This window comes from Recurvomyces mirabilis (genome assembly GCF_035927965.1).
Source record: "Recurvomyces mirabilis strain CCFEE 5264 chromosome Unknown scaffold_40, whole genome shotgun sequence".
In the NCBI taxonomy this organism is placed as follows: Eukaryota; Fungi; Ascomycota; class Dothideomycetes; order Mycosphaerellales; family Teratosphaeriaceae; genus Recurvomyces; species Recurvomyces mirabilis.
Genome location: NW_027041974.1, coordinates 68,075 through 88,945, shown reverse-complemented (window position 1 = coordinate 88,945; position 20,871 = coordinate 68,075). Strand labels below are relative to the sequence as shown.

The 20,871-nt window shown below is 51.4% G+C and overlaps 10 protein-coding genes across 10 annotated transcripts; 5 read left to right on the top strand and 5 right to left on the bottom strand.

Moving 5' to 3' along the window:
* Positions 1 to 137: 137 nt before the first annotated feature.
* LTS14_010332 (uncharacterized protein) lies at positions 138 to 2,006 on the bottom strand (the record flags this gene model as incomplete). Its single annotated transcript, XM_064843008.1, has 2 exons — positions 138 to 762; positions 832 to 2,006. The coding sequence occupies 2 exons, from the start codon at positions 2,004 to 2,006 to the stop codon at positions 138 to 140; spliced, it is 1,800 nt and encodes a 599-aa protein (XP_064689432.1).
* Positions 2,007 to 4,092: 2,086 nt separating this feature from the next.
* On the top strand, positions 4,093 to 4,718 carry LTS14_010331 (uncharacterized protein; the record flags this gene model as incomplete). The annotated part of the gene is made up of 5 exons (XM_064843007.1): positions 4,093 to 4,128; positions 4,187 to 4,283; positions 4,452 to 4,489; positions 4,542 to 4,628; positions 4,695 to 4,718. 5 exons carry the CDS (start codon positions 4,093 to 4,095, stop codon positions 4,716 to 4,718), a joined length of 282 nt encoding a protein of 93 aa, XP_064689431.1.
* An 886-nt stretch (positions 4,719 to 5,604) lies between these two features.
* LTS14_010330 (uncharacterized protein) lies at positions 5,605 to 6,750 on the top strand (the record flags this gene model as incomplete). Its single annotated transcript, XM_064843006.1, has 3 exons — positions 5,605 to 5,766; positions 5,820 to 6,448; positions 6,504 to 6,750. 3 exons carry the CDS (start codon positions 5,605 to 5,607, stop codon positions 6,748 to 6,750), a joined length of 1,038 nt encoding a protein of 345 aa, XP_064689430.1.
* A 306-nt stretch (positions 6,751 to 7,056) lies between these two features.
* On the bottom strand, positions 7,057 to 9,023 carry LTS14_010329 (uncharacterized protein; the record flags this gene model as incomplete). The annotated part of the gene is made up of 2 exons (XM_064843005.1): positions 7,057 to 8,445; positions 8,496 to 9,023. The coding sequence occupies 2 exons, from the start codon at positions 9,021 to 9,023 to the stop codon at positions 7,057 to 7,059; spliced, it is 1,917 nt and encodes a 638-aa protein (XP_064689429.1).
* A 776-nt stretch (positions 9,024 to 9,799) lies between these two features.
* Positions 9,800 to 10,694, top strand: LTS14_010328 (uncharacterized protein; the record flags this gene model as incomplete). Its single annotated transcript, XM_064843004.1, has 2 exons — positions 9,800 to 9,956; positions 10,012 to 10,694. 2 exons carry the CDS (start codon positions 9,800 to 9,802, stop codon positions 10,692 to 10,694), a joined length of 840 nt encoding a protein of 279 aa, XP_064689428.1.
* Positions 10,695 to 10,839: 145 nt separating this feature from the next.
* On the bottom strand, positions 10,840 to 12,367 carry LTS14_010327 (uncharacterized protein; the record flags this gene model as incomplete). Its single annotated transcript, XM_064843003.1, has 3 exons — positions 10,840 to 11,453; positions 11,509 to 11,702; positions 11,757 to 12,367. The coding sequence occupies 3 exons, from the start codon at positions 12,365 to 12,367 to the stop codon at positions 10,840 to 10,842; spliced, it is 1,419 nt and encodes a 472-aa protein (XP_064689427.1).
* Positions 12,368 to 13,310: 943 nt separating this feature from the next.
* Positions 13,311 to 14,084, top strand: LTS14_010326 (uncharacterized protein; the record flags this gene model as incomplete). The annotated part of the gene is made up of 1 exon (XM_064843002.1): positions 13,311 to 14,084. One exon carries the CDS (start codon positions 13,311 to 13,313, stop codon positions 14,082 to 14,084), a length of 774 nt encoding a protein of 257 aa, XP_064689426.1.
* Positions 14,085 to 14,234: 150 nt separating this feature from the next.
* Positions 14,235 to 15,463, bottom strand: LTS14_010325 (uncharacterized protein; the record flags this gene model as incomplete). The annotated part of the gene is made up of 2 exons (XM_064843001.1): positions 14,235 to 15,035; positions 15,278 to 15,463. 2 exons carry the CDS (start codon positions 15,461 to 15,463, stop codon positions 14,235 to 14,237), a joined length of 987 nt encoding a protein of 328 aa, XP_064689425.1.
* Positions 15,464 to 15,625: 162 nt separating this feature from the next.
* On the bottom strand, positions 15,626 to 16,670 carry LTS14_010324 (uncharacterized protein; the record flags this gene model as incomplete). Its single annotated transcript, XM_064843000.1, has 2 exons — positions 15,626 to 15,642; positions 15,782 to 16,670. 2 exons carry the CDS (start codon positions 16,668 to 16,670, stop codon positions 15,626 to 15,628), a joined length of 906 nt encoding a protein of 301 aa, XP_064689424.1.
* A 1,094-nt stretch (positions 16,671 to 17,764) lies between these two features.
* Positions 17,765 to 19,854, top strand: LTS14_010323 (uncharacterized protein; the record flags this gene model as incomplete). The annotated part of the gene is made up of 5 exons (XM_064842999.1): positions 17,765 to 17,800; positions 17,911 to 19,520; positions 19,587 to 19,597; positions 19,664 to 19,690; positions 19,754 to 19,854. 5 exons carry the CDS (start codon positions 17,765 to 17,767, stop codon positions 19,852 to 19,854), a joined length of 1,785 nt encoding a protein of 594 aa, XP_064689423.1.
* Positions 19,855 to 20,871: the final 1,017 nt, after the last annotated feature.

Genomic DNA, 20,871 nt, shown 5'->3' with positions numbered 1-20,871 from the left:
TGACCTTCTCCAGGCTTTTCGGCCACCCGTTCGGGCAGCTGAAGAAAAGATCAAAGCTCCATACGTAATTGTTGGCACCTGTCCCATCACATACGACAAGAGTCCGCAGATAACGGACCAAAGCAGCTATAGCTCCCCTAATGAACGACGTACAAGCGCGAGCGTCCGCCATCCTCACCCTGAAGGAACCTTTGTCTCCACTGTTTCCGACAATCAGGCTCATCTCGTCCAGGTGCCCAAGTGGACACACCCCAGATAGAGGCAATGCCTTGGAATACGTAGTGGTCTGTGACAGCTCGGAGAAGTAATGGATGCTGACCGCCCGGGCCAACTGCCAATCGATCGCCACGTGTGACGGTAGAAGGGGCTAGCCCAATGTAGCCGAGGGATGTTGCAATCAGTGAGGTGCCACCGGCCGCCACTTTGGTGAGGTCCCACGATATATTGAGCATGGTAAGATCGCCACTTACGAAGTCATCGTTGGACAGATCGCTGACGTGGCTAGCGGGGGGACTTCCGGCTTCGCAGCAAGCCCCTATCGTCTGCCATGTTTTACATGCCTTTCTTATCACTTCTTGCACTAATGGCGTCCTGGTCTTCCAGAAGTAGGAATGATACAGTTGGGCTGAAGTAATCGTGTTCAAAATGTCCCTCGAACGCTGGGCAGTGCAAGTCGCATAACCCCTGCTAGTTTCGGAATGTTCCATTGCGGTGATGTTGCACAACACTTGATACATGAAGTCATACATGACTTCGGCAAAGCTGAATGCGCATGTAGTAGTGGCCCCTTCCATTGGTAGGACTTTTACTACCACGTCACACTCTACTCACTCTAGTGTCAAGAACGAGAATGACGGATCGACAGCCACGAAGCAGCCCGAGCGTGGTTTCGGCTGGCCTAAATCAGGGGATATCAGTGTGCCGGCGTTGATCGAAGAATTCACAGACTGAATATCTGTGAAATCGATAACCCAGGAGGGAAGACCATGCCTTAACTCGCCCTTTAGCGTTAGGGCTGCCAAGATGGTCCAGTCGTTCTCGAGTTGCAAGCAGATGAAAGTCGTCTTCGCGAATAATTGGTGAGGCTCTATCGAGTAGTCAACCCCGATAAGCTTGGCTTCGTCTTCATTCACTAAACCAAGCAAGCTGTAGATCTTGTCGCGAGGATCAGTTGCCGAAGTGTTACGGGCATAGTAATACATCGCTGAAACGAGTCCTGGGCGTTTGCTTGCTTCTTTGGCAAGTCGACAATTGTTGAGCTTCTCGATCAAGCGATCGGAATGTCCCATCCCAAGGCCTCCATGCCGAATGACAGCCTGAAGATCGAAGATATAGTGATAGCGCCATAGCAAGCTCCGGGAGCCAAAGCAAAGATATGCTCTGCGCGACAGGATAAATTCCTGCAATACCCATGCTCTATTGTACCAATATGGAGCATTATTACGCAGTGCGGACTCCATGGCGTCTAGGTAGCCACAAAGAGTCTTCCACATAGCCCATCTGCGAAACCTTCTCAGGTCGGAAGGTTCTTCGCCGGACGGTATTGGCCTCCAGACCATGACTTTGCCAAGATGCCTGACATTGATGTACCACGAGCGGTCAGGCTCGCCCAGCCAGACGTTTACGCAGGTAGCAGCACGGTAGATCTCGCTCATGAAGGCCACTTGTGTCGATCGCTCCGAGATGTCGTTCTGATTGATGCACAGGGCGTCGACCCACAGCGTCCGTGTGGCTTGGCGGCGTCTCAACCTATGCAGTGCCTGGAAAAGATGCTTCGTAATGCTCGTTGACTGATCGCAACCATTCATGTAAATGATGCGACTATCAGCTTGCGAGCCCCACGTGTAGGAGAGGGCTTCATAATGCGAGTCTTCTGCCCCTAGGCGAACGATGCGCAGACTTGCTTGAAGTACTGCATTCAGCTTTCCAGGAAGAAGGTCCAGGACCCGGATCTCCAGATCCTTGAGGGGCGTGTAGAGGTCCTCACCGAGTATACTAGGAGCCATTACGCATTAAAGATCCGATAAGCTTGTGTTCTGCCATAACAAAGACATGCTGGTGAGGCTGTTCCGTGCAAAGGAAAGCCTTGCGGCAGCCTTGTCGCGGCTGCACAAGATCGCCATTGGAGTAGCTTCATCGTTCGATGCGTGTAATCTACGGTACGAAAGTGATGATCAGATCCTTCCTCGGAACAGATCTCTTGCAGGCTAAGCTTGCCACAACATCCCAATTGTAGCTCACTGTACCGAGGGTATGTCTGGTGAGACTCTTTCCTTACTCAGCGGAAAGCCGACGATTTGCCGTCAATTTCCCTCACCGTTCTGACCACGTTTGTTATCCAGCAGCGTCAACGCATTGAACAGCAATCGGAGATCATGTCTTCGTATGATTTGCCCAGACGCACCAACCATGACGCACAATTGCGAAGCTAATCACTTTCCAGTAACGGGTCAACAACAACGAATGCCGCCAAAGATGGCATTGTTCAAAACATAAATGCATCACAAGTAGACGGTCCGCGGATCCTGAATCCGCTCCTAAGTGCGTATGTACTAATGGTATGCAGACGCCAGCAGCGCCGATCCGCTCGTTAGCATGGCATTTGCGCAGACCACGAAGCCTGTTAATCAACCTACCGAGGAGGACCTCAACAAAGCTTACTACGAGGCGCGTGATCATCTGGGCAGTATGCCTACAGCGACAGGGCCAGCAGGCTGCGGGATCCGTACCAAACCTTAAGTATTTGCTATGTACGCGATAGTTGCCTCCGAACAAGCTGGTCATTCCGTAGACTGTCACATTCTCTGAAAGATTAAACGTCTCAGGCTGCATTCTCGGCAGACCTCTATTCTCCATTTCTCACGCTCTTGCGTCTCACTCGATCGATGGAAAGCCGCCAGATAACCACCGAGCTGTCATTCATATACTTCTGAGCGGGAGTGGTGCGCTAGCGTGGAAGCCGATCGTGTTGACGACGTCAGCAACTTCTGGACTTGGTATATCAAATCGACTAGCGCCGTCGTTTTGTGCGACGTCCTCGAATACTCTTCAATTTCTGTGCTAACAAAGCCTCATCAAAGTACAGAGTGGTAAGACTCAACCGCCGCATGAGTATGACGAGCTCTACAGCCGTTTACTACTTACTCACTATCACCGCTAGCCAACCTTGAGAAGCGCCTCCTTAGCCATGTTGTCTTCCCCTGTGCGACATCTCTCGACGCTTCGCTGAGCAAATTTTCTAGAAACCGAACATGACCAATTACAGTCTGTCTACAACCGTGTCGATCTCGAATCTTCTAGATCTCCTCCTGCCATACCTCAGTTAATGGTAAGGGTTTGCCCATCATTCTAGTACAGACACCGAGCCCAGCAGATGCTGACATTCCTGCTATACGTACTTAGCGTTCTGCTCAGCAATCGCGATGGTTGTAGCATTGCATGAAACCGGGGCAATTGGCACCGCCAACGCAGCTGAAACCTTCAGCAGTCTCGGGCCAAGTGCATTCACAATTATCGTAGCACGCTTCTGCAGAAGTTGTACTGTCGCAGGCGATATTGCCGTAGGTATCCTCCGCAGAGCGGATCCTCCATATCTCATTGGGCGTTTCTTCGAATAGCATTGCGGAGGTTGGCAAGCCAAAAGGAACCGGCAGAGTAGTAGTACGGTGGATGACCTTGCCTGCTGTTGTTTGTTTTGTGTTTTTGTGTTTTGTATCTTTGTTCCTTGGGCAGGTCTAGCATGACTGTTGTCACCGTTATCTCCATCGACCCCACCTGGAAGACCCACAATACCCAGATTCCCTCAGCTACTAGCCTTGGGTTGTCCTGTAAACACTCGCACTGTCGAACATGAATCTATCAAAGGGTGAATGCTCATGAGGACATGCCAGACTACCCGAAGCCTCACCAGTCTTCGCCAGTAGAGTTTCACTCGTGTGCCCTCTCACGTGCAAATGACGCGCCACCTCCCGCAATTTCGTCATAGCTCTGTGTTCAACACATTTCAAGGTTGTGTTGTGACAGTTCTGCGAAATATAACTTGCAATCATTGCATACATCAACACCCTGAGCCAGAACCATCACAAGATCACAATGGGCCTTTTCAACCACAAGGACGAGAAATATGCCGTATGCTAGAACCTCAGCGAGTCATACATCCATAGATTTTGGCACTAACTCCCGTTAGGGCCTCTCGGAGGAGGATCGTAAAACCCTGGAGCACGCGCATGGCAACCTCAATGAGCAGGACAAGCAGGTGGTGAAGGACTCCTACAATGAGAAGAGTACGTGCATGGGCGAAGTCGTAGCTAGAAGCAAGCCGCATTCAAGCAAAGACAAGCTCGGATGATCCGAGGCACCACCCCTGTATCTCCTTTTGCAAGTCGTGCTGGCTTCCATTTGCGACACAATCTTCTGTTATCGATGAAGGGAACGTGTTGACTCTCGGACAGACAATCCTGACCACCCAGCCAACCCTGAACACAAGGATGTAAGTGTAATTCTGGAAATTAACAAGTACACTGCTGACGGGGCTTGGACAGCACGGCAAATTCAAGCAGGCCATGGGTGGTGTTGCGAACAAGATGGGTAATGCCGCTATCTTCGGCTTCGGTGCAACAGCTGGTGCTGTAAGTGCGATGAATCGAAACCAAGACGTGTGAATATTGATGGGCTCTCACTAACACTTATCGCAGAGTCTGTTCAACAACATTTTCTGAATGCGATGTTGCTCTACGGGTTCTTACCTTTTCTTCGGGCTCCGCAGCAGCTGGTCAAAGGCTTCTCGGCAGTGATACTTAGCCTTGACCAGTCGAGGGCCTTGTAGCTTCCAGTGCAGATGTTCCATCGAGAACAGCGTGGTGTATTCGCTCAACAGGCAGCAGCATTTTTGTCGAGAACCTTCCCGGTCACTTTACAACTTTTCAGCTAGCATGTCGGAAAGTGTCTCCGTCAGTGCAGGTTCACCAGACGCGGCTGTACGAAAGCATTGGATCGCATACACTGCTAACCCCCTGCCATGTTACTCAGCGTCGGCTTGGCACGCGCGCTGTGCTTGCCTTATACGGCAACCTTAGCGTCACTTGTGCAGATTTCACAATCGACCGGTCGTTTGACTTATGTTTTGGCTGCGAGACTTCTCTGACAGTATCTGATGGTGTGAGCGTGCTACATACCTCGAGATTATGCACCATCGCAGTAGTAGTGACTTCAGAGGCCGCGGGAATGCGTCCTGTGGTACATAGTGGGGCGTAAATCCTTCGAGGCTTGGACCTCCTCATGACTTTGGACCGCCCACTTGTCAGCCAGTACAATATACAAGCGAGCGCCGAGAGTGTCACGCCACGCATCATGCTTGCACACATGATAGTCGAAAGAACTCAGAGCGTGCGAAGCGAGACGGGGAACAGAGAAACAAACATGGAGCCAAGAGCACTGCCATGAGGTCTTTTCGGCGCACAGTACAGCACCTGTCAGCGCTGTATCTGTATATCAAGCGGTGATGTCTCACAGACGACGTTTCTGACTTGCAACATCGTCTATCTCATTGCACTTTCAGCCTTATCTGTTCTACAGTGATTCTGCTTTTTCTCCAGCGCCGTCGAAATGTCGGACAATGACTGGTCCTTGTATCCCGACGGTGCCAGCAAAGGCGCACCAATCTTCTTTGCCATACTCCTGACTGCGCTTGGGTCCTATCAGATCTACCAGTCTTTCTTCCGGTACAAATGGAGATACTTTGGGGGCACGATAACGTGGGCCACGACCGTGGGCTGAACATAATTTTCCGATGTCGAGAGACTTGCTGATCGGCGACACAGGTCTGGATATCCGGGTTCATCTGCCGCATCATCTCGATCTACCATGATCAAGATATTGGACTATACATCGCAGGCTATGTGCTCATCCTCATGGGTCCGCCGCTCTATGCCGCTTCCGAGTACTTCATTCTCGGACGGCTTATGGCATACCTCCCCTACCACGCACCGATGCATCCAGGGCGTGTCCTCAGCACTTTCTTCTTGCTGAGTACAGTCGTCGAAGTTCTGACGGCCAACGGAGCATCACGATCTGCTGGCAAGAATCGTACGATCAGCCAACGACAGGTCGGTCTCGCTTTGCTCAAGGCGGCGCTGATAGTGCAGTGCTTTATCGAAGCCTTGTTCTTCTCGCTTGTCGTCACCATGGAGCGCCGCTGTCGTAGAGCCAAGGCATTCCCTCGCAAAGTCCGGGTGATCTGCTATGTCCTTTACTTGACGAGTTTTATGATGCTGGTGCGATGCATCGTGCGCACTATCGGCGGGTTTGAAGACTCCAAGTGCGATCCCGAGGATCCGCTTTGTGGCTACATTACCTTACATGAATGGGTCATGTATGTGTTCGAGATTGCAAACATTACCCTCTTTGTGATCGTACTGGCCGTGTTCCACCCAGGCAGATTTCTACCTCAGTAAGCCGCCCTCTTATCTGTCCTTGGCTTTGTCGACAATGCTAATAAGCAACAGAACTGACAAAATCTATCTCGATCCCGTGAACAACGAGACTGATCGATTGGGGCCCGGCTTCAGCAAAGCTGACAAGCGCCCGATTTGGGCCACTGTCCTCGACCCTTTCAATCTGACCGGCATACTGTCCGGCAAAGGTATGGCCGTGCAGAAGTTCTGGGAGGAAGAGAATGCAGTACACAACGGTCAGGAGTTACAGCCTTCAAAAGCGGGTGCGTCGACAGGAGAAACAGCTGTTGCCGGGTAGTCATCGTAGCAGTAGGAGTATCCGCATCGCAACCCACACATCTGTGCCATATCTTGTATTGTAGTCTCGATACAAGCGTGCTTACCTATTTAATGCCTTCGGCGGAGTTGTGCTAGATATCACCATCAAACTTTGGAGAGCAGGAAGAAGATCCAACACTGTTCAGAGCTGTGCAAAGGATTTTATCTAGCGTTGTCGCAAGCATTGTCGAGATTTTGGCAGAATTTCGTGGCAGTGATCACCTGCAGAGCGCATGCGAGAAGTACAGTATGTGTGCACTAGCACGTTTGCTGATCTGACATTATACTAGTATACTCGTTCAGGCCATGCGTCCACCAGTCCTTCGTAGACCGTAACATTACCAAACGAAACATCTCCGGATCCTTCGTGATAAAAGCTGATCTGTGTGCTCTCATCATACCATGACCAGATCCAGGTACTCAGCACGAATCGATCGTTTGCGAAGATCTCCACAACGCTGTTATCGACGACGATAGTAAGATTCAGAGTCTCGATCGACGAAGAGTTGCTTCCGTTGGCAATGTCGAACAGCCTCAGACGACCTGCCTCGTTGTTCGCTAGAAGTCCTGGAGTGGTGAGTGCTGCGGCGCTGGAGTTCGATCGGTCCACGATGAGAGATTCGTTTGAGAACTGGTAGTAGATTGCGGTAGATTCATACTCTGAGCCCAAGATCTTGAAACCTGCTTTCAGATCACCAGAACCCCGTGCAGACGAGCTGAAGGCGATCGAAGCCGTCATCATGAAAAATTTGCTGATCGGACTCTGTTGAAAGGCGAGACTCGATGCATTGCTGTTACTATAGCTTGAGGTGGAATTCGAAACCGAACGGCCAGACTGTGAGAACGTCCTGGTAGCGTTTGACACGAAAGCAGCCCGAATCTCCCTAGCAATGGTCTGCCTGAGCGTAATGAGCTCGACTGTTCGAGTGGCAGTGTCTCGGCTGCCCACACGCCACGAGGCCGTCTCATTGACCAGCTCGTTGTCGATAACATTGCCGATCGTCCCTTGCGCTAACTCCCGGGTTGTGGTCAAGACAGAGTTCCAACCCTGAGGCATAGTCGGAAAGGCACTAGTGCCGAAATTGTTGTTGGTGAGCCAGAGGTAGCTTATAAAACGATCATTGGCAGTACCGCTGGACGTCGAAGTTGATGAGTTGGCTGGAAGTAGCTTCCCAGCTGCCGCATATGCCCACTGACCCCAGTCGAGCTTGCCAGCCATCGTCGGGTCGAAGTGTACACTACCGTTGGAAGATGTAGTGATGTTTCCTGCGGCCCAGAGCATTTCGCGGAATTGCGATACCTGTGGAATAATCGGTACCTCGGACCACTCTGCACCAAGTGTCGTGAACACTTCGCCTTCTGCATTGTAGCCTTCGGTGTCGAGGGCAAAGACGTTGCCGACCTCGAAGTTAAAGCCCCAGCGCCCAGCCCACGTCCCGTCGCCCCATGACGAATTTGCTTCCTCCCGCCACCATTCGCCCAGGTACTCCCAATCACGAAAATCGGCGTCATACTGGCGGAACAGGAATTGGCTTGGTCCTTGGCCGTGGATACCTCCACTGATGACGGAATACCATGTCCCTTCCGGGCTGATTGCTGCTGCGTCTAGCTGAGGACTCTGGAAAACATATGGATCACGGAAGCCAGTCACATTCGTAACCGGGAATGGAGGACCCTGTTCTCTACATCAGTTCTGTCTTCAGACTTAAATGTCTTCCTACTTACAGGGATGACGGGACCTTCCTCCAGCTTTGTGAAGTTCGCTCCACCGTCATATGTGACAGCTAGACTCTGCGTCTCCGATCCTTTCGTATATGGAACCGTCCATTGGATAGGCAGATAGCTAACGCTGGTGTAAAGCAGAGTAGGAGTTCCATTGATGCCATACGGTATCACAGAGCCGTCAAACACAGCGACTGGGTCGTTGATACCACCGGCTCGAATGAACGTTGGGTCCTCAGCAACATCGGTCCAAGTAATCAGGTCACTGGTTTTTGCTCCTGCTGCGCCGTTGTGTAGATAGCCGATATGGAAGAGACCAGTGGTTGGGTCTGTGTAATGCATGCAAGGGTCGCCAATCTGGCCAGAAGGTGGTAGTACGTGCGATCGTGGTCGCCATGTGTAGAAGATGCTGTTATTGAACACCGTCGATAAATTTGGTGGTGAAGCATTGTTGTCGATGATATTGGAAGCCAGGGCTCGACAAGGGAGCGAAGCAATGAATGCAATGGCGGCGTTCCGTAGAGAAGCCATAGCGTTTTCTGTGCGCGTACTTCGACGAGTATTGATGCAGGACACCAGAAAGACTAGAGATCGTCTTGTACATTTGAAGAGGATCCGCGGACTTCTGGTAGGCCCCGCATGTCAACACGAGTGTACGTCAGACCGGCTTGGACACACTCGGCATTTTCATGAGTCGCGTCAGCGATTTGTTCCGTATGCCGTATTGTTTTCTATTGCTATCATTGGCCACTGTCTGAGATGGTATTGAACCTGCTCGATGCCATGCGGGAATGCGCCAAGTCGTGGAGCTGGCTCATTCTAGTCGGCTCTCCAGCTTCTAACAGCCGCTTCGATCTCATCCTGTCGTCTATTGGTATATAAGTCGACGTTCAGCAGTCACTTTGGACACATAGTGATATGTTGTGATGCCAGGGACGTGGTCGATAGGAGAGATGAACCAGAGAGTAATAATTGTATGGTTCATATTGATCGTGTAGCTTCTTTGGGATCGATCCGTGGTGCCCGACGCGGACATTGGAAAGTCCGCTCTTACAAATATGGGGCTGGATCCTTCGTCCTTCATTATTCCATCCGCCTGGCACGACATTGTGCCCACCTTTTGATACTAGGCCGGTAACGTACATGGCGTGTCAAAGGAGGATAAACCTGGTCAAAGACAAGCTATGGTGGTAGCTCGCAGGCTTCAGCGGGGAGAGGGTATATGAACAGGTAGCTGCAATTCAGCGTCTTCCTTTCGATTTCCACACATCACAGCACTACCCAACCCTGCCGATATCATTTCCACGATGTCGACTCTGGTTGTTCCAGGTGCATCGATCTACTATGAGTCCGTTGGCAAAGGCCCATTGCTGTTGTGCATCTCGGGTGGCGATGGTACAACAGAGATCTGGCAAGGCTTTGCAGAAGAGCTGAAGGACCGTTTTACCGTCGTATCATGGAATCGTAAGCCTCCGCGTCATCGTTGATGTTTGGGGTTGCGGACTGACGGGGAGAGCAGGTCGAGGTTTTGGGAAGAGTTATCTGACGGGTGCACAAGACTACTCACAGCGTCTCGAGACAGACTCTGACGACGCAGCCCGGCTAATACGACATCTGTCACCAAACGAGCCTGCGACGGTCATTGGGAACTCTTCCGGCGCGATCGTATCTTTGACGCTGCTGAGCCGCAATCCCGAATTGATCCGCCAACTGATAAGCTATGAACCACCTCTCGCCAAACTACTACCCGACTTCGACGAGATCTGGGCCACGCATGAGGACATCTACGCCACCTACCGAGCAGCTGGAGTCTTCCCAGCGTACGAGAAATTCGGCAAACTCGTCAAGGTCAATATGCCGCCTCAAGCCGTAGTCACCATGATGAGTGGTGCGATGGGCCCTTATGTGTTCTCCAACATGATGTACTGGTTCGAACGAGAATTCATGACATATCCGGCGGTCGAACATGATGTGCAAGGGAAGATTGGTTCGGTGAAGGAGAAGCTCATTTTGTTCAATGGAGAGCTGTCGAATCGTGAAGCGTACCAGTATCGCGGCAATGTGGCACTGGGCAAGCAGATTGGAGTGGAGGTCATTCATGTTCCTGGTGAGCATGTCGGGCATAGGAGCCATCCCAAAGAGTTTGGTCAGAAACTTGTAGAGGTGTTGAAAGCCCAGGATGAGTTTTATAGTATGCTTTAGTGGCACACATACCCTCTCGTAACGACATCAAAGCTCGCGTTATGTGCTTGTAAGACAGTCACATTTGCATGCTACATATGTACAAGTTGATGAGTCATCGCATCTCGTCGTATAGACGTCATCACTGCCCACTCATCCTCCAGACTCAAGCACAATTATCAAGGAAGAAGGTCTTCATGCTACGCGGCTCAACAGTCGTGGTGAACTGGCCGTTACTAAAGGTGAAGTCTCCATCAACAGTCTGATTGTGGGTGTTGTCCGTAAGATAAGCGACAGCGTGGTTGACGCCCGATCCAGCCAAGTTCATGCTCAAAGTGTAAGTGTAGTGAGCAGCATTGACGACAGGGATAGCAATCGTGCCATTGGTGTTCTGCCATGCGGTGACGTAGATCTCCTCAACATCCGAATCCGCCTCGATGCGAACAGCGCCGGGGCGGGCGAAGCGGAAGTAACCAGACATAGCCCACAGACGAGACGCGACGAAGTAGTCGGTGCCGTTGACGAGGACGAGGCCGGCATCAGGGCTGCTCCAGCTGCACCACCAGTGTAGCCATCCCGAGACGTTGTTGCGGAAAGCATTGTGTAGGTAGATGGCCCACTGGAAGCCCTCGAAGTTGTTGCCGGAGGCGTCCCAGGTTGCAGTCCATGTCGAGCCACCGTCACTCCACTCGGTCTCCAAAGTGGGCTGACCGTAGGGCAACAGGTCGCTGAAAGGACGCTTGATGTCGGATTGGTAGTTATGATAGGTGTTCACATCGACTGTCTTGTGTTAGTACCGATAACAATAAGTAGGGAGTATCCATGGCAGACGTACAGAACTTGCCACCGCCAAGACGGTTGAGCTCGTAGAGAAGATCACGCTGTTGGCGAGCGCCAGTCGAGTCGCAGCAGGACACGTTGAGCTCAGGGAATGCCTTCTTGGCAATGGGGTAGAGGACAGAGAGGAAGTCATAGGCCTGGTAGCCATCTGACAACATAGCCGAGTAGGTGAAGGGGTTGAAGTCAGGCCTAACGACTTGTCAACTTCGTGTCTCATCGTCACCAAGAGAAGTGACAACCTACTCGTTGAACGCGCCAAGCAGAGACACGCTGAGGTTCTGCTGCTGGTACAGCTTGACATACTGCACAAGATAGTTCGCATAGGCCTCCCGCCAGTCGTAGGTGCAATTGCTGCCGCGAACGCCACAGATGATTCCGCCACCGGCTTCACGACCGGTAGTCTTGAAGCCGCCGGGGGCAGACCAGGCATCGGCATAGATGTACAGATCCGGATTGTAGCTGCGGGCCCTCTGAGCAAGAGTCAACTGACAGCCATCGTTATTGATACTCTGGAGAGAGCTGTAGTTGAAGGGTCCAGCTGGAGTAGCAGGGACTTTGGGCAGGATGGTCGAGCCTGTGGACGATCCGATGATGTTGCGGAGGACGGAAAGCCCACCATAATTCTCATTGAATAGCGTCTTGACCACAGTCTGTTGATCCGCAGCTGAGAGGGTGTTGGTGGTGCAGGCGGCGCCAAAGGCTCCAGAGCATCCACCACCAATCATGGTTTGATACTTGTACGCCACATCGATGTTGATGGTGGCATCGAAGGTAAGGTTGTTGGTCGGTACTGGGTAGCTGCCTTGGGCAGTCACTGCAGTGGGCGTGCCGGCCAAGATCGTCGAGTACTTCATCTTGGTGTGTTGTGGCGAGGGGAAGACTGAATGTAGAGCAAAGAGATTTTGGGCAAGGTAGTCCTTGATATACTTTGAATACCTGGTGCCGTTCCTGCCGTCAGCGATGGTTTGGAAAGACTACATTCGGTGATCAAGTCTTTAGCCGCAAAGACAGAAGCGCTTTGCAGATCGATTTGCACTGCGTCGCTAGGCAACCTGCCACAGCAGGCAAAGTCAGCTCCCGAATATGTGGGACTCAAGGGTGTTAGCCGGACGGTTGTATCTAAGTCGTCGGCAATGTCAAGCCAAATTAGCATCCGTACCTGATTTCATTATTTTCACGACACTGCAGCAGCGCTCACAGCAATCGTTTGGCTTTGACGATTTTATCAGCAGCTTGTCACACTGTGGAGCTTCACAATCTTGTGAGCATTTGGCGATGACGGGCACATCAGCCCGCGAGTTGTTTGTTGGTGCTCGCTGACATGATTGATCGCTTCCCTTGGGTATACTGTACATCCTGGTAGAGAAATGCATGGGGACAGCATGGAGAGTGGAGTGGTGAGCTGCGGGGTGACCGGCTAAAGTGGATGAAAAAGTCGACTACACATGGTTGGATGGTACTCTGATCCTGCCCTGTGCCTGACGATCTGAAGAGGCCGAAAGAGCATCAGACGAAGGTGCTGGGAGACAACTTCTGTCAGAATGTGGACATGCAGTGTCTGCTACGTCCATCGTCTACAGCTTGTCGATGAATGGATGAAGTCACCGCTGAAAACTGCCAAAGCGCCATCCCAGAACTTTGTGGCTAACCTTGTTTCCAGCCACCAGCAGATCGTCATCGTGCATTTGTATTGAGACCGCATGTCGATTTGGACGGCAGGCCAACACGACTTTGAGCACGACAGTAAAGCACACATCAACCCGCACGATAGAAATCTGTCGGTCTAGTAAGCTCACCATGCCACCATCACTGACTTCGCATCTCATCCATCTCGATCCTTTGGCACTGAAGCTGGCAACTCAACATCCTTTCCTCGAAGCTGCTGCCACGAAGTCACTACCTGTGGATCAGCTCAAAGCATGGCTCGCGCAAGATCGCCTTTATGCACTATCGTACACCAATTTCATCGGTAGTCTGATCGCAAAAACTCCCATCCCGACCACTTCCGATCGCGAAACGACGCTTGAATGGCGAGCGGCGGACTTGCTGATCGACTGTCTGAACAATATCAGGACCGAGATTAAGCTTTTCGAGGAGACCGCTTCAAGCGAAGGCTGGCTCGAGGAGATCTCGGACGTCCATCCCAATGTTCACACAAGAGCATACCAGGACCTATTCGCAGGCGCAGCTGCGCCCCAGAAACCGCTGATCGTCGGCCTAGCCGTACTGTGGGCTACAGAGGAATGCTATCTACGTGCCTGGTCATATGCCAAGTCAAAGATCGATTTGAGCCTGTCTAGTAAAGAGAAGGACGTGATGCAACGAACATTCGTGCCCAATTGGAGCAGCCCAGAGTTCCAGGCATTGGTCAGGAGGATCGGTGGCTTATTGAACAAATTCGGCAGCGAAAGAGCCGAAGAGGATAGTTGGGAATGGCAGGAGTGCGAGCATGCGTTTCGACAAGTGTTGAAAGTCGAAAAGGAATTTTGGCCGGATGTGAAGGCTGTCAAGTTTCATCCCGATGCGAAGACGCACAGCAAAGACGACAGAAAAGTCGTCAATGAGATATAAGCAATTGTATTCGGTTACACGATGTACATCTATGGTGCAAGACATCATTCGAGGCATAGCAGCATGCCGAACACGACACACTTGCAAGCTATCATCTTCGCTCTCAACCCTACAAAATCGCGCCACGCTTTCCAGTCACATAGGATGCCATCATCCGAAAGGAATGGTGCCCCACTGGCTGTCGTTACCATACATACGCAGCCATCGACGTAGGTCATCTGCTTCGCGCTGGTTATCATTCAGATGATGCCTCAAGACATCTGGTTGAGCAGGGCTGTGATCTTGAACGATGGCTTGAGCTGTGGGGTCGTGAGGTCTAGACAGTTCTCGTCTCGTTGCGAACATATTCTGAACGAACTTCACCGGCGTATTTTCGTGCCACCGGCGTCGTGGACAACGGACGGACTGCAGGTCGATGGTGTCGACGTGCTGGAGTGACAGAGTGAAGTCTTTGATCGTTCGTTGCTGCATGCGCGCGTTGACCGGCTCCATGGGTAGCGCACCCGAGCAGACGACGAGCTCACCAGTTACTTTCTCGGCTTCGCTGGACTTGGTGTTGTCCACGTCAAAGACGCTATCCACTCTTGGACTCTGTGTCTCTTGTACGTCTTCAACACTATCGATGCCGCATCCGTTTGATCCTCGTCGATGGTCGGCAGACTCAGACACCAGTAATCTGTCTTTAGTGGTCTCTGGCCCTTCATGAAGACATTGGCGATGGGTGTCGGGCTTGTAGATGGTACGGCGGGACGAGTGGTCAGACGTCGGGTTGTCCAGGTGTAGCGGCGGTAGCGATATGATCGTGGCTGGGATGACGAGGGTTTGACCTGGGAGTTGCCATTTGAGACTCATGGGTCTAGCGTCGACTTCGTGATTGTGGGATGGCGCTCGGCGGCACGGGAGGAAGTCATCGCCGTCTTTTGCCACATGGGACATTGTCTCCTTGTGTTGCTGGAAACGAGGTTAGGTGGATAAGCTGAGGCACTGGTGCTTGTACACAGGACTTACTTGAGTACTAAAATATCCATGCGATTTGCTGCTTGTCTATGCCTAAGGACGAGTTCAACTTTTTGGTAAGAATACAGGTCGGGGTAGAAGACGGAGCCATCACATTTGTACTCATGGTGATGCGAAAACCTCGAGACGATAACCTAGTACAGGACCTCCACGAGGACAACATCTTGCTACCATACCACATTAGGTGCTGTCGCATTGCATGACCACCACAGCTTGGCGATCTGATACAGCTTACCGTTAAGATGACCTACAGGCAGTCCGGTAGAACCCGAAATGTTTCTTCCCACCCTCATAAGATATATGAAGCCCTCGAGCAGACTTTCGAATACAAACTGTGTTACCACAATGTTGGCATTCGCCATGATGCCAATGTACACAGTGCGACTCGCGGGATTCACACGACTGCTAATTCTCACCACGCTGCAGATCAGGACTAGGCTGATAGTATACCAGCAGTGATTGTAGATATGGTGTCTTGTCTTCAAAATATGCTAAACAGCAAACTTTAGATTGTACACAACCACTCACAGTGCGAGCATTACTATACATATGTGTAAGCACAATTTGACGGTAGGAATGTATTGTACGGTAACCACATGCACACACATATACACCTACTATGGCGGGAGCGAGAATGTCAAGAACATACGAAGTAGTCGACGATTAACTCAATATCGTACATATCTTGTCGTGAAGGAGGCTAGCCATCTTCTTCCCACCTTCAACACTTGGCTCAACTCGAGCCGTATAATCGTCTTTCGTCTGTCCGTTCATAACCTCGAACAGCGCACAAGGTATCACCGTGGTCCCGGTAAGCTCAACATTCGCAGTCGCCTGCTCGTAAATCTTCTTGATCGCCGCCTGTAGCTGGCCTGGATCATGATTGTAGCCAAGTAACTTGAGCTGGCTCTCTGCCCAGCCGGGTTGTGCGCCAGTATCGGCTTGTAGTGGGAAGTATATCATGCATACGATTACAGCTCGGGGTTTCTGCTTCTCGATTATCCGAGATACATACGCTTCGGTATGGTCCTTGAACATGTGCTTGAAGTGTGGCAATGACCACGCTGTTCCATTGTCGATAGAACTCCGGGGTGTCAGCCATGCGAGTTGAGCCATGTGCCGCATTGTGCTTGCACTCGGAGATAGGGCGATGTCGTTGGCACCGACGGAAACAATCAGGATGTCGTCCTTGTAGATGTTGTCTCGGATGAACTTGTCGTGGGCCAAGAGGTCCTCATCTCTGCTTCGTAACAGACTCGCTTCGACTGCGGTATTCAGCGCCGTCGCTGAGTCCGCAAGATGGTGATTGAGCCAGAACGCTACATCGGGTTTTGGCACAGCTGGGTTGAGGTAGGCGTTGTAGATAGCGGGCACATCTACAGGCAGAGGCTCACCGCCAGGTCCTGCTGATGGGACCCAAGCCTTGTTGTCTAGTGAAGAGTCACCTGCGAGCCAGATAATGGGCTTGTCCGGTCGCTTGATCCTGATGTGTCTGTGGACTGTTTCGAGGTCTGGCATGGGATGGCCAGCCCATTCGCCATAGAACGGTGATGGTCTTACCTTGCTCATCTTTGCTTTGCAAAAAGATGCCTGTCCAGACAACTCAATGTTAATCATGGAACAGTGGCACGTAAAGTATCTAGCATCATGCTACTTTGACTACTAGAGTCGCTGCTGCCTGGTCCTCCACGGCACCCTCAGTACACCATAAATCAGCCGTCGTCGAGCAATGCCTTGGATGATCTGCGAGTATGTACAGACCATTCAAGGATGGCGCGTTGATAGTTCAGGACTGCCCAGCCATCGCAAAACGTTCCATTTTATGGAAATCTGTTCCGTCGGGGTCTGATCTGATCCACCTGCTCCGAACCGAAAGCGAACCGAATACAATTAAACACATAATAGTTGTCGCATGCCGAGACAATTAAACACATAATAGTTGTCGCATGCCGAGACGTAGGGAACACATATAAATGGTATCTCGACGAGCGCCTACTATTATAACATCCGCTTGTCGCCTTAATAATACCTTAGATTAGGGAAGGACTATAGTAACACTTAAGAGAAAGGTATTACTACGTTCTATATACGTTATAACGCTATTTCTAAGCTATTTTCGAAAGGGTTCTTTTAGTGTCGCTCGTCGAGAGACCATTTATGTGTGTTCCCCACGTCTCGGCATGCGACAACTATTATGTGTTTAATTGTATCGCCAAGCGCATCTCCTCACCTAAGCGTAAACGCAAAAGAAGCCTTCGCCTCAAGCCTCACCCCTCATGTTGTCGGCGATGACACAGAAGGGCGGCGTACGAGCTGCCGGCCTGCTTACTGGATTGCTATTCGTCGTCGAAAAGGCTCTGTGGAGTGCAGAGTCTATCTGGCTCGCCGCCTAGTATCGACCACGCGAGACCTGACTCGAGCGTCCATGGCAGTGCCATGGTACCTTGCAGTAGCTTCGACCAAACCCCGCCCAGACCATCGTCATGCGGATGGACGTGGAGAGCAGGCCGAGAGCGTTGTATAAAGTCGCCATTGCGGTCCAACTTGGCAGGCCTGTCTGGTGCCCCGCTCCAATTATTCTAGAGTCGCAAGAATGCCGTCAGCTACTGCTATACTAACTTTTGTCCTACCTGCGGTTCTTGCTAGTCCCCAATGGCAAAATCATGGTGGAAGCCCCAGAGGCGGTTTCTGGGGCAGTGGTGAGTGGTCAGGGTACTACTGTGCTCCGTCCACCACTGCTGCACCTACCGCGACGGTGAGCTCGACAATTGATCGTCCAATCGCTAAACCAAAGGACTGACAGTTTCAGTCGCCTGCGACATGCTCCGTTACTCTCACCACAAACTCGTACAGTACCTTCAACTGGACTGCGGCCACCACTACCCGCTATGCAACCTCGCTAGACTCCCCGTTGAAGCTGACGACGACCTACGCTCCTGCTTATGCCACCGCTTCCAGTCTCCTTCCAGCGAATGTGACGATAACATCCTACTCACTGAACCGTGCTTCCACGTCTGCCCAAGACGGTGCCTACGGTCAAGGCGCGTATGCTCGTCTCTGGGAGAACATTAGCTACAACACGAGCATTCCCTTCACGACGACTATGTCCCCGACACCAGTTGCGTCTAGCGAGCTGGTATATCCCCCGGCACTTTACACGCCTTGCCCTTCTTCCGCGGAGGACTGCTTGACTTGTTATAAGCTGCCAACGGACTTCATCTGGGGTGTAGCAGGCTCAGCGTTTCAGATCGAAGGCGGTCTAACATACGGCGGGCGTGGCCCGGGAGCTCTGGACACCATTGGCTCATTGCCCAACACAGCCGGTACTGCGAACGCAGAGGTATCAGACATGAACTATTTCCTCTACAAACAGGACATCGCTCGATTGGCAGCCATTGGCGTTCCATATTACAGCTTCTCGATCTCCTGGACCCGCATCTTGCCATTTGGTAACGTGTCGACCCCTGTCAACCTCCCAGGCCTTCAGCACTACGACGATGTGATCAATACTTGCATTCAATACGGCGTTACTCCAGTCGTAACGCTCCTTCACGTGGACACACCGCTGAACATGACATACAACGACGATGCCTTCCCAGATGCATTCCTCAATTACGCCAAGCAAGTCATGACCCACTACGGAGACCGTGTAAAGTATTGGGTCACTATCAATGAACCCAATATCGGGTTCGGCGGCAGCTATGGCAACCCACCTTACTCCAAGGCTGCCAACGTCCTCCTGGCGAACGCGAAGGTCTACCACTGGTACAAAGAAGTCCTCAAGGGCACAGGTCAGATCACAATCAAATTCGCCAACAATCTCGCCCTTCCACTTGACTCTACCAACCCGTCAGACGTCCGCGCCGCGCAACGGTATCAAGACTTCATCCTCGGTTTTCTAGGAAACTCAATCTTCCTCGGCCAGAATTATCCAGCGGAAATGCTCAATACCACTAACTTCAACCTCACAGCTCTGACTGCTGAGCAGTTGAGCTATATCAACGGCACCGCGGACTTCTGGTCCTTCGACCCATATACCGCGCAGTACGCCACGTCACCACCCAACGGCATCGATGCCTGTGCTGCCAACCCTCAAGATCCCAACTATCCCGTCTGCGTGATCAACACGAATGTCCAGCAAGACGGCTGGCTTATGGGCCAGGCTTCTTATGCATACGCTTATCTCGCTCCTCAATACGTACGCCAGCAACTGGGATACGTATGGAATACTTTCAAGCCCTCCGGGATCTTGATTGCAGAGTTCGGATTCAATCCTTGGCAGGAATATACCAAGCCTGTGGTCTATCAGCTGTATGACCTGGAAAGGACTCTGTACTACCAGGAATTCCTGAGCGAGACGCTGAAGAGTGTCTATGAGGATGGAGTTAACGTTATTGGAGCGTTGGCCTGGAGTGTGCTGTAAGTGGTTTGCTTACCATCATTTTTGTGGCCTTCGAATGCGAGCTGACAAATACTTCTGCGCAGCGACAACGATGGTGAGTCGAACATGACCTATAGGAGTTGGAGGTGTATACAGAAACTGACCGCTAACCTTCTTCCAGAATTTACATCTTACGAGCAACAATATGGTAAGTTACCATCCACTGACCTTATATCTCCAGTGGCTGCGACGCTGACTCCCCTTTTTCCAGGCGTGCAACATGTCAATCGCACGAATGGCCAATTCACGAGGAGCTTCAAGAGGAGCATTTTCGATTATGTCGACTTCTTCCACAAGCACATCGCCGCCTGATATTGCCAGCGTCGACAACATTGTGGGCTAAGAAACGATGCCAATGAATCAGATGATATTGTCGAGTAATGTGTTTTGACCACTATGGTGCAGGTCGACCCGATTGTGTAGCTAGACAAGTATAAAAGCATGGTTCATATCTCGTCATCTGCTGTCTTGTGAGGCGTCTCATAAGTGCTCTCATCGAATTTTTGTGGCATAGGTTGCACAAAACCGTGATTCTTGTGCAAATCGAGATGTGCCCCTTTACAATCTATCGTTCATCGCGGTCGGGCTGATGAAAGTGCCTTGTTGGTCAGAATACCCCGCTCAGGTTCGTGGAAAAGCAGAAGGTACTAGAGACTATCTTCTCGTCTGTTTCGATCCTTGCAACCCTCGCGCACCGTTCAGGCTTGACTGCCCGCTAAAAATGTGAACTCGCCTTGTTCCCATTACCGTACTTCTTGACGCAGTGTGTTCCATCCAAGACCGACTCCGATGGCGTCGACTACCTGAACGCGTACAAGGATGGCAAATGGCGACTCCTGCTGATTGCAACTCAAGAACGTCATCTACAATTGGATGATCCGGTCAATTTCGGGATGTAGGCTTTTTCCATGGAAGATCAGCTTGTCAGGAATGTCCTTGAGGAGTTGAAAGAAATATTGATGAAGCCACTGAATCTGCAGTAGGTGTGGTGTGATGGCTGCACGAAGGAGACAACTTGAGTTGGTGGGTTCATTCCAGGTGGACATGAATCATTGAACGAAATCCCGCGATCTGAGCTCGTGGGTGACATTCGCCGCTGGGCAGACGCGGATGAGCGTTATCACATCTCAATCTGCCATGGTCCGGCAAGCATACCTGCTGGACATATCGGTAAGCCGGATGGGAGTGAAAACATATAGGTTGTTGGAGGATCCGAGAGCGAGGTGTGAGTGAGTGGTGACGAGCGGCATAAAACTCCTTGCCTAGAATTATAGTCAAGTATGCACGACACGGAAAGTGTTTCTTGCAACGCTACGCTCTCTAAATAAA